Source organism: Epargyreus clarus, unplaced genomic scaffold (genome assembly GCF_041222505.1).
Source record: "Epargyreus clarus isolate Ecla_fem2 unplaced genomic scaffold, WU_Ecla_fem_2.2 ptg000006l, whole genome shotgun sequence".
In the NCBI taxonomy this organism is placed as follows: domain Eukaryota; kingdom Metazoa; phylum Arthropoda; class Insecta; order Lepidoptera; family Hesperiidae; genus Epargyreus; species Epargyreus clarus.
The window spans coordinates 7825410-7840092 of record NW_027332214.1 but is presented as its reverse complement, the minus strand read 5'-3'; the positions used below and the strand labels follow the sequence as shown (position 1 = coordinate 7840092).

The 14683-nt window shown below is 38.1% G+C and overlaps 2 protein-coding genes across 2 annotated transcripts in view; one reads left to right on the top strand and one right to left on the bottom strand.

Moving 5' to 3' along the window:
- LOC140742871 (probable Rho GTPase-activating protein CG5521) overlaps nt 1-14683 on the bottom strand; it is a 29702-nt gene that overhangs the window by 3100 nt on the left and 11919 nt on the right. Inside the window, exons 17-33 of the mRNA XM_073073913.1 lie at nt 13532-13635; nt 12451-12581; nt 11834-11988; nt 11492-11617; nt 10627-10794; nt 10290-10386; nt 9849-10048; nt 4984-5139; nt 4291-4519; nt 3761-3899; nt 3481-3589; nt 2932-3092; nt 2323-2553; nt 1755-1881; nt 1385-1540; nt 895-1053; nt 201-468 (exon numbers count right to left, since the gene is read on the bottom strand). Coding sequence (XP_072930014.1) covers nt 201-468; nt 895-1053; nt 1385-1540; nt 1755-1881; nt 2323-2553; nt 2932-3092; nt 3481-3589; nt 3761-3899; nt 4291-4519; nt 4984-5139; nt 9849-10048; nt 10290-10386; nt 10627-10794; nt 11492-11617; nt 11834-11988; nt 12451-12581; nt 13532-13635 — 2716 coding nt within the window. The remainder of the gene's footprint in view (nt 1-200; nt 469-894; nt 1054-1384; nt 1541-1754; nt 1882-2322; nt 2554-2931; nt 3093-3480; nt 3590-3760; nt 3900-4290; nt 4520-4983; nt 5140-9848; nt 10049-10289; nt 10387-10626; nt 10795-11491; nt 11618-11833; nt 11989-12450; nt 12582-13531; nt 13636-14683) is intronic.
- Nucleotides 6044-7966, top strand: CPR49 (cuticular protein RR-1 motif 49). Its single transcript, XM_073073912.1, has 3 exons — nt 6044-6112; nt 6639-6757; nt 7187-7966. The coding sequence occupies exons 1-3, from the start codon at nt 6101-6103 to the stop codon at nt 7380-7382; spliced, it is 327 nt and encodes a 108-aa protein (XP_072930013.1). The 5' UTR covers nt 6044-6100; the 3' UTR covers nt 7383-7966.

The window sequence follows — 14683 nt, the reverse complement described above, 5'->3', positions numbered from 1 at the left end:
GAATACCATGCTAAAATACTTTACGAATCTTAGAAGTGCATTTTACTTGACATGCAAGTTCAATTTATATGGGTTAAAATTTATTATTTATTGAGAAATTCATAAAAGACAAGACATAGGAGAATAGATTGAGTAGTTTCTTGAAACCAGTTAGTATTGTAGAGGAAGCAGAGAATATCGTTAGCTATACGGCTACACACCTGTAGTAGCGTGCGCGGGCGGCTGGGCGGGCGCGGCGGGCGGCAGCGGCTCGCGCAGCCTGGTGACGAAGTGCTCGAAGGTGGTGGGCTGCGTGTGGTGCGCGACGAGCGCGTCCAGGTCGCGCGCGCGCTCGCTGCACGCGTGCTGGTACAGCGGCATGGTGGCGCGCACGGCCCGCCCGCCCGCGAACGCCGCCGCGCGCACCAGCGCCGCGCCGCAGCTCACGCGCACCACGCTCTCCTCCCATATCGGACCGAACACGCCCACCTGCGCATATCATTGTATGCTTTCCAATTTTTTTATAGACATTACTTGCATTTTAAAAATAATGTAGTCTATAGCGAATAGTGCAAAAATGTAATTGAAATATAAGACATTTTAGTAACACAACAATAACAACAGTAGTTGAAAAGTAAGACAACAACATTTGCCATGATTACACTAATTATTATTTATTTACGCTACCCAAAGATACATTTTTTTTTCCGTTTCTATTGTGTCGTGCAAGAGGCTAAATATTATTAATAATAATCTATAATAAACGTAACAAACACAAATATAACACAATGACATCTGACCAATGTTAAAAATTTACTAACTCTTAAATACTTTTCTTATCAAAAAAGCTTTGCAGCACTTAATGACCTATCAAAAAACGAAAACTAGGTAAACTTTATAAAATTCAACACTCACGTCCGGCTTTCTAGAGACAGTGCAGCGGAGCATGCCGCCGGGCAGTGGGTAGAGCGCGATGAGCACGTCGCAGAACTGCGTGGGCAGCGTGTCGCGCTTGTACGGCCGCCAGTGCTCGCTCCACACCACGTGCACCTCGTCGTTGCCCAAATGTCGAGTCTGATGACAATAAAGATTTGAAATTAAAGTTTTAAATTATTTACGTTTAAATAAATAATAAAATATTAAATAATTACATTTCATTTTATATGGTATTGGTACGCACATGCGCGAACATTTATACAGAACAGTTGTTTGAAGCGAATTACCGAAATAAAATGTAATCAGCCACTGGTACAGAATAGCTCTATACATACCTTTGTATTGAGTGTGTTAATACAAACTCTCCTGTATTTTGTTTGTTTATTTAAATGTGTATAAAGTATATATATATATATGTGTATATATAAATATTTAAATAAATAAAATACATATTTGAATGCGATGGTACCTTGTTGAGTATGTTGTCCGGCGTGTCGGCGGGCATGCGCGTGGCCACGTGGAACAGCGCCTCGAGTGAGGGCGTGGCGCAGTAGGGGGCCGACACGCCGCCGCCGCCGCCGCCGCGCAGACCCCCCGCGAACCCCACGTGGCTCTCCAACTCCACCTGCACGCACACTCATATACATGTATACATGCACGTACACATGGTTTACACGTACATAAAAAAGTTATGAATACGTGAATGGAAATAGAATTCAATTTCTGCAAGTTCACAATTTCTGAATTTTTTGACTACCAGGACAACCCATGTTAAAAATGCGGATTTTTTTGTAGTATTATGCGCAGTATTATGCAAACTGTAATAAATAAGAACATACCTCCCAAGCTAAAGCAGCGAGGAATGCTTCGTAAGCAGGACTGCCGCAGCGATTGGATAAGATTTCGTTACGAGTCTCTTGACCCTTGCCCACGTATATAACCGCCACTTTGTGTGTTTCACGGCATCTGGAATAAATAATTAAAATTTCTAAATATAACCTTTACAAGCTTTGATATTTAATTTTAATATTATCATCAACTTTATCTCATAATTCTGTAAAATGCAGGGATAATGTAGATAATTTGACTTTATACAGTATTGATAAATTATATAAAACAAAAAATAAACTCATACGCAGGTTTTTGCAATGTGAAATATCAGATTTTTCATAATATGCACATGAGTTGGAAAATTAAATATTTTATAACAAGGGTTCATAAAATAAGCTATACAATTTTACAGGATTATTTCCGTATATGTTCGTATAATTTCGTAAAAAGATTTTTCTGAAATGGTTAAGGTTATTGTCACGGATAGTACTATTTAAGTAGGCGACTGTCAGTGGTTCAGCGTACTGCAGCTGAGATTACTACTTAACAATACCAACAACATATTATAATAGTTACCTCTGCGCGTCGAGGTTCCTGAGCTCGCGCAGCAGGCGGTCGGAGCGGCGCAGCAGGTGCGCGTGCGCGCGGCGCGCCGGCGCCAGCACGCCCAGCTGCGTCAGCAGCTGCCGGCTCTGCGCGAACGGGCCCGCGCCCCCGCCGCCCGCGCCGCTCCCACCGCCCCCGCCTGTGCCGATACCCACGCCGGACACCGAGCCCCAGTCGCCCTCGTCGGACTCCTCGTCACTACTGTCGTTGGAAAGAAACATCGTTAATGTAAATGAATCGTGATATCGTATGTCTATTTTCCTTACCGTAAGTTAATTTTAGAAACACAATAACTCCTCATTTCAAATTTATGAGCCTGTTACATAAAATTAACAGACATTTAAGGTTTCTTGTAAAATATAAACTAATATTTTTTACATAGTATTATCTAATATTTATATCTTACATAATTTTTATACACATACATTCGCCCAGTCTCTTCATGACACGTATGTGTATAATAAAGAGATAGGATGCAAGTGACACGCATTTGCCTACATGGCATACATGCGTAACATGAAAAGCGGGCTCATTGGTTAAGCATGATTGTATTCGGTATCTTAAGGTTTTAATTTTTACCTGTCCCTAGCAGCGAGGTACGCACGCTCTGCGTTCCGGTGCGCGACGAGCGCGCAGACGAGCTCGTCCTCGGCGCCGGGCGGCAGCGGCGACGCGCCCGCCTCGTCCAGCCGCCGCCCGCACGTCACCTCCGGCGACGTGTGGCCGATGTACGACAACACCTGTACGCCACACACGATCAATGTGAATTAACATTCTTAGAATTGGACGTCTCTAATACTGGACGAAAAAGAAATTCGAAAAAATACTATCGATACTTTTATTTTTTTAGTTTGTTACCAATAGAGATTAGATAACTCAATATGTAAATATGACTTGATACGAAGAGCAATATGTACCAATTTTAACTAATTTCCTATGATTATAAACAGCTATAAATTAAAAAGGTTCAATTTAGCTTTTTACAAATTATAAGGAGTAGGTTGTATTTTTAATTAATTTATCATAAAATATTGAATAATCTGTCATTGCGCTCTTCAATTTGCCATTTTAAAGTACGGATCAGAGAAGCTTACATGATTCAATTCAAAAGCAATATTCGTCTCTTACGTGATCCAACTGATGTTTATCTGGTGGAGAGTTTTTATAATCAGGAAGCAGATCCGGCGGCAATGGGGGTGGTAAAGATGATAATGTGTTATCCCGTGGACATTCAGTTCTGAAATATAAAAACATCAACCTCAAACTCAACATCACACCTCAAACATCAAACTCAGCAAAATGTATATTTTTCTTAAGACAAATATATATTTAAAAGCGTATTATAATAGCATAGACTTTCTAAAAGCGTTACGTTACTTAGGATTTTGAGCCTACGCAATATACTAACGTTTCTGGCATTGGTAGTGGGTCCAGCCCCTCAGAGTTGGCGAAAGACGGGTCGTAGTAGAGTGCGGACGCGTCCCAGCACGCCTTGCCCGCTATGTCGCGCAGGATGACTCGCACTTGCCGATCGGACGTCATTAGGCCTGAGTAAACATTTATAATGATAAAAAATATAAAAATAATTAATATAACTTTAAACATTATCAAAGATAGTATTCAAAGGGAGAAAATGAGCCTTTCTTACTCCAAGAATGTGTCTAGCAGGGAGGCAGAAAGGGTCATGATAATTACTTTTAACGTGATGATGAGTACGTTGTTGGCAAGGTAAAGGTTAGCATGATGTATAATGTGTCAACATGTGCATTTTAAGCATAGTGTGTAATGACATGACATCGACAAAGGAACAATTGGTGCAGTGTTCAATGTATTGTACTAGTGCACCGTTAGAGCGGTGGACAATGTATCGACATGTGCATAGTTAACGTGGCGAACAATCCGCCGACAAGCGCACAATTCGCGTGTCACACAACGCACCAGGCGTGGTGCCGCCCTGCGGCGCGTCGAGCGCGGGCAGCTCGATGACGGAGGCGAGCGTGGCGTCGCCGAGCCGCATGAGCTGGATGTGCGGCGCGGCCAGCACGGGCGCGCCCAGCTCCGCGCCTAGCGGCGGGCTGCTGTCGTGCTGCTCGCACACGCTCGACGACAGCTGGCAGCCGCTCCACAGCGGCCAGTGCCCGAGGAACAGCACCAGTTGTGTGCATATCTGCGGGCGTAATGTTGTTTTATTGTACATTTCTACAGCCTTCGTAGGAAACATACATGATGAAAATGCGTATTCTTCACAAAAATGGACACATATTATGTGTTCTGTTTTGTCTTGCTTAACCATATTCATCCTATTATTTAGTAATAGTTTTCGTGACCACTATTTTTATAAATTTTGGGCGTAAGTTGAAGAAGCGTTATATAGATTAATAATTCTATAAGAAGTGTACATAACATTTACATTCATATTTTTACTAATACTTATGAGGAAAGTATACTTTTAAAAACTTAAATCTAAAAAATATTTTTCTATCTACTATTCATGCATATTTTCTTTTGCTCACACTTTTCACGTAGATATATAATTTTATAATACTTAAGGAATTTTAAAATATCATTAGGCTAGACATCGCACATACAAATAGTTATGACTAATCGAATCCAATCATAATCGCGTCATACCGTCTGCGCCCAAAGTTTAACGTCGATGGTGGAGGCGGGCGAGGTCTTGGGGCCGAGGTTGTCGAGCTGGATGTTGGGGTCGAAGTCCTCGTCCACGGGCAGCGTCAGGCCTTCGATGTCCGAGCCGTTTGAGCCTTTCATTACCGCGTAGAGGACCTGGAGGACAAATAGGGAGGTAAAACAACTATAAGAAAATTATCTTAATAATGTATAACACCGATATAAATATCTACTATATATATTTAGTTATATAATATATATTTATTATTAATTAGAATTAAAAAGAAATAGCGGATATAAATTTCTGTTTAATCATACACTCCGAAATTATTTTATAACTTATTTTAAAGTGAGTCGACATATTTATATAAAAATATATATTTTCAGGCTATTGTTTAAAGTATATTAGATATATATGCCTTATTACATGGGTTACAAGAAAAAAATTTAAGTTGAATATGAGTAGGTCTCAGAGCAGTGATAGCCTAGTGGTTAAGAAACGCGGCCTCTTGATCGAGAGGTCCGAGGTTCAAATCCCAGGCACGCACCTCTGATTTAACAAAGTTATGTGTGTATTAGAATTTAATTATCACTTGCTTAAACGGCGAAGGAAAACATTGTGAGGAAATCTGCATACCTGAGAATTCTAAAAAAAAAAAAACGTTTTCAAAGCTATGTGAAGTCTACCAATACGCACTTGGCCAGCGCGGTGGACTATGGCCTAATCCTTCTCATTCTGAGAGGAGACCCGTGCCCAGCAGTGGGAAAATAATGGGTTGATGATGATGATGATGAGGTCTCATTATTCTAAAGTAATAAAAGGAATTGGACAGCAACTGAAAACCCAATCCTTGTCCATGACAAAAATGTCACTTGAAATCGATAAATTTTGCGTAACACACTACGATTTAGCACTAGACATATTTGTGGGACATTGGGTCTCTCTTGATTAGCACCGTGTTGCGTGGGGCGGTGGATCGCTGAAGATAGTTTTGTCATCAATTAGTGTTTGCATTTAAAACGGCGGCGCGCACTTCGATCAGCACAGTCAACACCAGACTCCAGAAGCAGTCGCTTGCCTCATATTAAAACCAAAACTTTAAAACTCCTCTTCAAAATGCAAAAGATCGTGAGTACTCCAATATATTTCATCGTATTTGTTTCATGAATACTTTCTAATCAATCGCGCGTGTTGAACACTTATATAGGCGCTTTTTATATACCTTCAAGGTTGTGTTTGTACAAGTTGTTTACTTTTCTTGTCGGTCATCAGCCAATGTATGCTAACAGCATACATTGGCACAACATAATTTAAATGGCTTGTTAGAAATGCAAAGTAAAAACAAAGGAGTCTCCAACAAGTTTAGCGGACAGCTAGTCCAATTTTAATTAATCCCCTCCTGCCCCGTACTCGTTTCAAAATGAGTAGGGTTTAGGTTGAAAGCGGATTAGAATATTTAACACATAAGTGACCTATCACATCTTGGAATTCTTTATGAAACCTTTATACATTTTATATTACAATATATTTTAGCGGTGTTAAAGTAACGGATATAATTAATTGGTAACACTTATAAAGCTACGGAAAATCTCATTACAGCAAAAGTGTATTCAGGACTACACAAATAGGTTATCAACATTTTCTTATATCGCAGATCCTGTGCGCTTTCGCTCTCATCGCGGTGGTCGCCGCTGCCCCCCAGCAGCAGGACCAGAGCCCCGCCTACATCCTCAAGCAAGAGTCTGATGTCAACCCTGAGGGTTACCACTTCGAGTAAGTATACAACTATCTTCTATCTTCAACTATCTAATACCGATTATCACAGTATCCAAAATATACTGTAATAACATTAAACATGATGAGTCTTCGGATATATAACACAAATGGAAATTTCAAAATGTGCTGGAAGATAAATCATCTGTGGCCATATTGAGTAAGACCAGCAGAGTGAGACCAGTAGTGTCTACAAAATATACTAAACAAAGGAAATCATAAAATACATTATCCTTTGTATAATACCAAAACTATGCAAACGTACGAATACGTTACTGTCCCATCTATATCGTAAAATTCTATTACAATCTAGTAATATACAACAAATTACAACATGAAGAATGTCTCAAGTCTTTAAATCGACGTACTTCCGAAGTTCCGACTCGAACTACAAAACGGCAAATTTGATATGATGATGTTCCGCCACAGGTTCGAGACAAGCGACGGCACCTCCCGCCAGGAGCAGGGCACGCTGAAGCAGGTGAGCGAGGACCACAAGGCCATCGAGGTGACCGGCAGCTACAAGTACACCGCGCCCGACGGCCTCATCTACACCGTCAACTTCGTCGCCGACGAGCACGGCTTCCAGCCACAGGAGCACGTTGAACAACCCGGACAGCAGTAACTCTTTACTATACATACTCATTTGTAAACTGTCAGTGCTTGGGAAGTGTTTATTGTCACAATGCTAGCAATAACAATGTTTCTACTGTATTACTGACAAAACCATGTCGACATAAAATCCTATGAAGTCTATAGGTTTTTAATCAGTATAACAGTAAATAAAACATTGACTACGGTAACATTGATCAACATCATATTGAAGAACACTAATCAAAATAATGCAACAATTGTCGACTGTAACCATTCTGTGCTCAGATGCAAGGACACTTCCGAGTATATTACAAGTATTAAAGATGACTTTGATACTTGTAATACGTTGACATTTTTATTTGATGAGTTAAGCTAAACAATATCCTTTGCAATTCAAAATTAACGTTTTGTTTGTGAAGACAATTGCCTAATTTGAATGAAATGTGAGTAAATGTTAAAGGTTATGTCATAGTCGCTGTTGACTATAGGATAACATTTTTCATTTATTGAATAGAGGATTTAGAAGAACATCTGTGATGCCTTCTTATATTTTGCATGAGATTTTTATTTTATTATATGTTTTTTAAATAAATGATTTGTTATATAAAAAAGAAATTGCATTTTGATTTAAAGCATACCTATTATTTGTTAGTAACCTAAGTGTCCAAAAGGACCAACTTTGCTTTTTTAATTTGTTATTTTTTTTGTGTCCAAGACAAACTAAAGCCGCATTTCAAAATTAGGCCAAATATAAAAACAAAAATCTTACAAACATTTCTATACAAACATGCAAAATTATATTTTAGAAGTATATACATATAGTTTAGAAGAGGCAACTGCCTCTTTGTATATAACTCTATATATTGTGTATTATCACACAGACAGACTGAATGACATTTTTTTTAAATTGAAATATACATAACTTAGACAATTTAAACAAATAGCTGCTAAGTGTGTATGACACACGACATTGTAAACATTTTTTTCGGATTGCACAAACAGTGGGCATATTGACAATGGTTTGCACCACCTGACCTTTCACATTGTGTAACATCGTTTAATACGTAAGTGGAAGTTCACTAAAATGTTCAATTGCCTATTGTAACGTTTGGTTCAATTTCGTGAAAAATATGAGTGTTATACCTATACATTTAATTATTTAATATTGTCAATATTTACTAAAATTTTAAGTTATCCATTTTTATGGATAATCTGTTTAGTTTTAAACAGATTTAGTTTGTGAGCTAAAATACTCTTGAAATATTTATGTAAATTATTCCTCACATTTAATCGAGCATCACGAGAACGTATTGCAGAAATTGCTCATTCTTAAAAAAATATACTTATGATATTTTCATTTTTCAATTTAGGATTTCAGTTAAATACCTTCGTATCACTACCAATGAGTCATTTTGGGTAAGATTGACCCAGGTTGTTGCAGAAATGAAATTTATATTTTTATTTTGGCAATAGTATTAAATCGTTTCACTAAAAAGTGAAAGTATAAAATCATATAAAATTTAAAAAAAAGATAAGAAGTATTTCATCATCTTATATATGAAATTCTCGTGTCACAATGTTAGTTACCGTACTCCTCCGAAACGGTTTTACCGATTTTCACCAAATTTTATATGCATATTCAGTAGGTTTGAGAATCGGCTACTATATATTTTTTGTACCCCTAAGTGATAAGGGTTGTTAACCCTTAACATTGTTTTATTTATAGGGCAACACACCGTTTGCCGGGTCAGCTAGTAATGTTAATAAAAATATTCAGATTCACACACATAACACTCCAGAAGATATTAAAGCACACCATTAATAAAGTAGAAAAAAAATGTTGTCATACTGGCATAAGTATTTTTCCGAATGTTGATTGAATTAAATTCGAAGAACCTCTTATTCCTATTTATTCAAAAATTAGGAAAATAGTAGTACCACAAGGTAAACTTAGCGTCATAAGAATAATTAAGTTTATATTGAATCATGCCTTTACTGTGAGATCATTTCTAATATAAAATATGTCTATGTATACAACATAGTGTTAAGATCATCCATTGTTGTGATACTGGTGTGCAATGTGCATTGTGCAGATATGGACACATCAATATCAATTCAGTTTCGTTGCTAGATATCGGACTTATTGCGAAGTAATTGATTTATAATTAAAATGCAATAAAAAAGTATGAATTATATATTTTTTTCTTATAAAAAGTAGGGATAATGTTACGTAGAGATTTTATGGAACAAATATTGTATACAACTTTAAAATTCAACTACGCTTCGATCTATATTTGTAACCAACACAAATTATACATGCATATATGGATTATATTTATTTATATAAGATCTTTTTTCTGATTTAATTAAACACGACGTCACGAAATGAAGTCTAGTCACTACGCGTGACAGGTGAGTGAGGAGAGTGGAAAGGGTGTGGGGGTCCTTGGCGACATCACACATACGCAATAAACAGCTACGGAGTGTACAAACAAACCTTGAATATGAGCAGGAGCAGGGAGTGTTCGCCCTGCGGCGCGGGCACGGTGTGCGCGAGCAGGCGCGCGGGCCCGGCGCGCACGGCGAACTCCGCCAGGCACAGCAGCAGCGAGCCCGCCAGCGGCCGCGCCGCCGCGCCGCCGCCGCCGCCGCCCGCCAGCTGCGCCAGGCACGCGCAGATCCAGGTTATTATCTTCTCTGTGTGGGAAATTAGTTTGGTTAGGGGATTGTTATATTTGTAGTCTGAAGGAAATCTGTGCACATGCACGTTCATTAGTACGTGGACTTATTTAGTGTATTTAATGACCCCATAACTATTATTCTATTCAATAATTGGTACTATAGGGAAGAAAATTTTCATAAGATCTTGACATGAAGAATTTGAAGAACACTCGTAAAAATACATCTTTCTGGTGCACAAAGTTATTTACACACTTACCAGCAAGTCCAGGATATAATTCGACGATGTGATCGGTGTAATCAGCCAATACTAGTATAGCGTCGCTCACAACTTTAGCTATTGTTTTATTTTTCATCTGAAACAAGTAATAATATAATATACATTTACGTATACCACAAATTAGAACACAGTATAGATTACATTTTAAATTCATAATTAATATTTGTATAATGAAATGATGTATAATCTAGAAAAAAGATATCAATTATTATATCAGACAAATTAAATAGAATAACAACATTGGAACAATTTTACTTGTAAAACAAAAATATTTTGAGCAGCCACTTCTACAATACTGAGATTGAACATGTCTAACCATGAGCATCTGCAGCAGACAGGTGACGTAGCCGGGCAGGCGCTCGCAGTGCGCGCGCGCGGCGAGGGCGTGCGCCACGTGCGCCGCCAGCGCGCACGCGCCCGCGCAGCGCGCGCTCGCCGCGCCCTCGCGCCGGCACACGCGCACCACTATGTTCAGCACGTGCTCCTGGGGGGAACATCATTTATTTTTAAATATAGAAGTAGCAGACGAGCATGCAGTCCCCTTGATAGTAAGTGGCTACTGCGGCGCATGGACATCTGTAGGCGCCCCATCTAGGATTAGATATTGTTACCTGATGTCGGCCACAGATGCGCCGCAGAGGCCTAAGCTGGAACGCCTCGGAAGAGTAAGTATGTCTCCCTTACCATATCCATTAAACCAGAACACAGCAGCGTTTAATAATGCTGCTGTTAAAAGGCAGAAATAAGTGTGGCGGTGGTGACGCCGGAGGCGAACCGCAAAGGGTTCAAAATCACCATCATGCTGGTGACTAAGGTATCTTGATGTTCATCATTATTGTCCGATTGCTAAGTAGAATATACACCATAATCTATTGAGCCAGTTAAAAATAAAAATACACACTATTAAAAACCATAAGTTCTATTTATAAAAGTTACGAAATATATTTATTAAGTCTTGAGATTGTACCACAAGGGTAAGGGATTCAATGAAAGAACTTACATGTAGTTTGTGTGCTCACGACACGTCCGTCTCTCGCCGCTGCCGGAGTAGGACTGACTCGAGTCGACCGACGGATGGCAATCACACATTTATTAACCAAATCGCAAGTAGTACAATACTTTTTATTATACACCCGGTTGGTAGAATGTCACATTATTAATATTCAATTTAATTTAATTACCTTTAAATCGGGACAAGAGACCGTGTTGTACTGGTGAGGGTAGGGCTGCAGCATGGGAGCGTTCATTAATCCGTCAGGCAGTGACAATAAGGATCCGAGGAATGTCACAGCCGCCGTGCGAGGACACTGAATCAAAAGAATAAACAGCTTATACATAATATACCATTAAAAGGTAAGCTTTCCTAACTGAACTCGTTTTTTTTAAGCTTAATGTCTATAGGGAAAAAAACTATAGTAGGATTTCTTTTTGAAATCACAAGTATGATAATAACTACTTAGCTTAAAGCAATAGACAACCCATAATTATTGTAATCATAAAAAAAACAATCATCATTAACTCACCGACGGTCCCATATCCGAGGAGTTCAAGACCACAGTGGAGGCGTGCACAAAGTCTAGAAGGAGTAGCGAATAGCCGTCGAGCGCTAAAGAGAGGTAGCGAGGTGCTGCGTACTCCACCAGAACGTCCACCACTGACCGATCTTCGCCTGTAAGACCTGCGGAAAATAAAGTGGTTTTAATAGAATCGATGTAGACTGGAATACCTGATGACGGAGACTCGGAGTTGTTACTGTTATTTCATTTGTAAAAAATATTGCTAAACTGTGATGTTTTGGAAATAAGCATTAAACAGATAATTTAAACATAATATACATATATGACATTATTAATTGTTTTCTGTATGTATATGACTACAATTAAGTTTTATTATAGAAATTGAACTTTATTTTCTATACATTTATGGAGACACTTTTCGGAGATCTTTTTTTGGGCACGACTTATGAACTGGTTGACTTTAAAGTCTCATTTGAAACACTACTTTAATTTAATTATTAGTGGTCCACGACGCACCAATACATATTGCTTACAACTCGTCCATAGTTTTATGCACATGAATTACGGTAAAATAACGTAGGTATTCAAACAAGAACGTGTATGTACTAGTTAGCAGTACTGACCATGGTGCAGCGCGCGCTGGTAGAGGTGCAGGTGCGCGAGGTGCAGGCGGTTGTTGCAGGCGGAGGGCGCGCCCGGCCCCTGCGCCTGCGTCGACTCGCACAGCAGCCGCAGCGCCAGCAGCTTGCCCGACCTGCCCGTCAAACAGTTTTCATTATAACTTCGGCTCGTAAATTACTAAACATTACTCACTCCTAACAAGAAAAGTGTTACCAGTTTTGACAATTGAAACTGTCACTCTCATCTATTTTCGTCTTTGAAAAATATTTAAAAAATGTAGTTTGTAGAGCATTTACGAATGAAACAATATTTTTCGACACTTTTTCTTCGATTTCGTGTTTTGGCACAACTTAACTTGTTACCATGACAGCCTGACAATGACTGACACGTTTGTCAGCCGTTTAAGCCATTTAATGGCTTCCTTCAATTACAAGTATACTTATCTATACTTCGGATGTACATATTTTTTTAGGTGGAATGTCGAGAACTTTTTTCATAATTGTTAATTTATATGTAAAGAAGAATTATTTAAAATAGAAATACTGTACTGCAACTTAAAAAAAAAAACATTTCAGCGTATTTAATTTTAAATGTAAAACAAGTTCAAAATCCGTGAATAATTTCCGTCGGCCATAAAGCTATAGAAATTTGTATCAAAAATGAAATATTCTTCAATTATTTACGCATAACAAAGTATACCTAACTGGAAAATCAATTATGTACACATACAGTTCAACAGTATTTTACATATATTGCAAGTTAGTTGAAGTTACTGCCTGTAATTACCGTAAATACCATGTTTTAGGCTCATATATTACTACACCATAACATAAAAATATGGGTGTTTAAATTAGTCTAATCTATTAGTAAGGACCTATTCTGGCCACAATATTTCAACACTGGTCGGAGCGAATTGATAAGACTGATGTATACTATATATATTTCAATTACGTCCGTTATAACTAATCAATTCATCAAATGTTTTTCATCTTCGGTATCTTAAAATTGGATACATTAAGGACATGGAAGTGTATTTTTTTTTTAATATAGTGCACTAAAGAAGCTCGTAAAAGGAAAACTCACCTATGCGACGCTGGCAAGGCTTCCGCCTCGAGGCACCAGCCCGCCACCAGGTTGAAGGGCACATGGATCTCGGTGTTGCCATTTAGTGTCTGGTTCGCGCTTATCTAAAATAAAATGTCACACACGATCAGTTACACTTAGTGTTGAAGATTACAATGAATATAAACCATGTCAAACAAGTTTTTAATTAATTTATTGTAATAATAAGACTGCGGCGATACCACATGGCTTATTTATTTTACCTATTACCAATACCTTATGGAAATAATACTGTGTTCAGGATTTTAATTGTGTTCAATCAGATTTAATATAAAACGGGGCGTTTTAACTTAGTCCTCAAGTACAGCAGTGCATCTGTGAGACTATAATATATTATGTTTTGTTTAAAATTTGTTACAAAACATTACTGGCTGCAGTAATGCATATTTCTACTTATATGAGTCGTTCCAGCTTAGTCCACTACCGTCGACATTCCGACCACTATTATCCTATTTGAGGTTACCTATCTTACGACAACGAGACAAATACTTAAACATTTGCTGCTTATATTATATAAAAACCTGACGATAAAGTACCACCGACCACCTTCATGTAACCGCTCGTAATAATTTCAATCAACACGGGATCCACTTTCAAATCTGATAAACTATCGAATATTTTGAAAGCCATTAAAATAAATAATTTAAAACACAACACAATGCAATAAATATATAAAATAAATACATTAAAAACACAATTTCATTGTAAAAATAATTGAATTAAAATCACTGCTCACAATTTCATTTATAATATGACATCTCGATTTAAAGTTACCGAAGTACCCTCATTAATTTTAATTATTATATCTATACAAAAAGTATTTCACAGAGTAAAAACAATTAATTTTCAATACTTATACTAATCAAATCGTGTTAGCCGTATATGATTTTTAGTTATTATTTTTATCCTATATAATATTATATTTTTACAATACCAAAAGATAAAACCACTGCTTTTCAATCGTTACTGACTTTTTGGGAAAGATTCGGCAGTGGCAATCGGTAAGACGTTAAAGATTTAAAAGTACTATAATTGCGCTACTTTTACGCCGACATTTAGTGTTCTCATAGAAACATAGTATTTCTGCGGTTGCACGCAAACAGAATGACACGC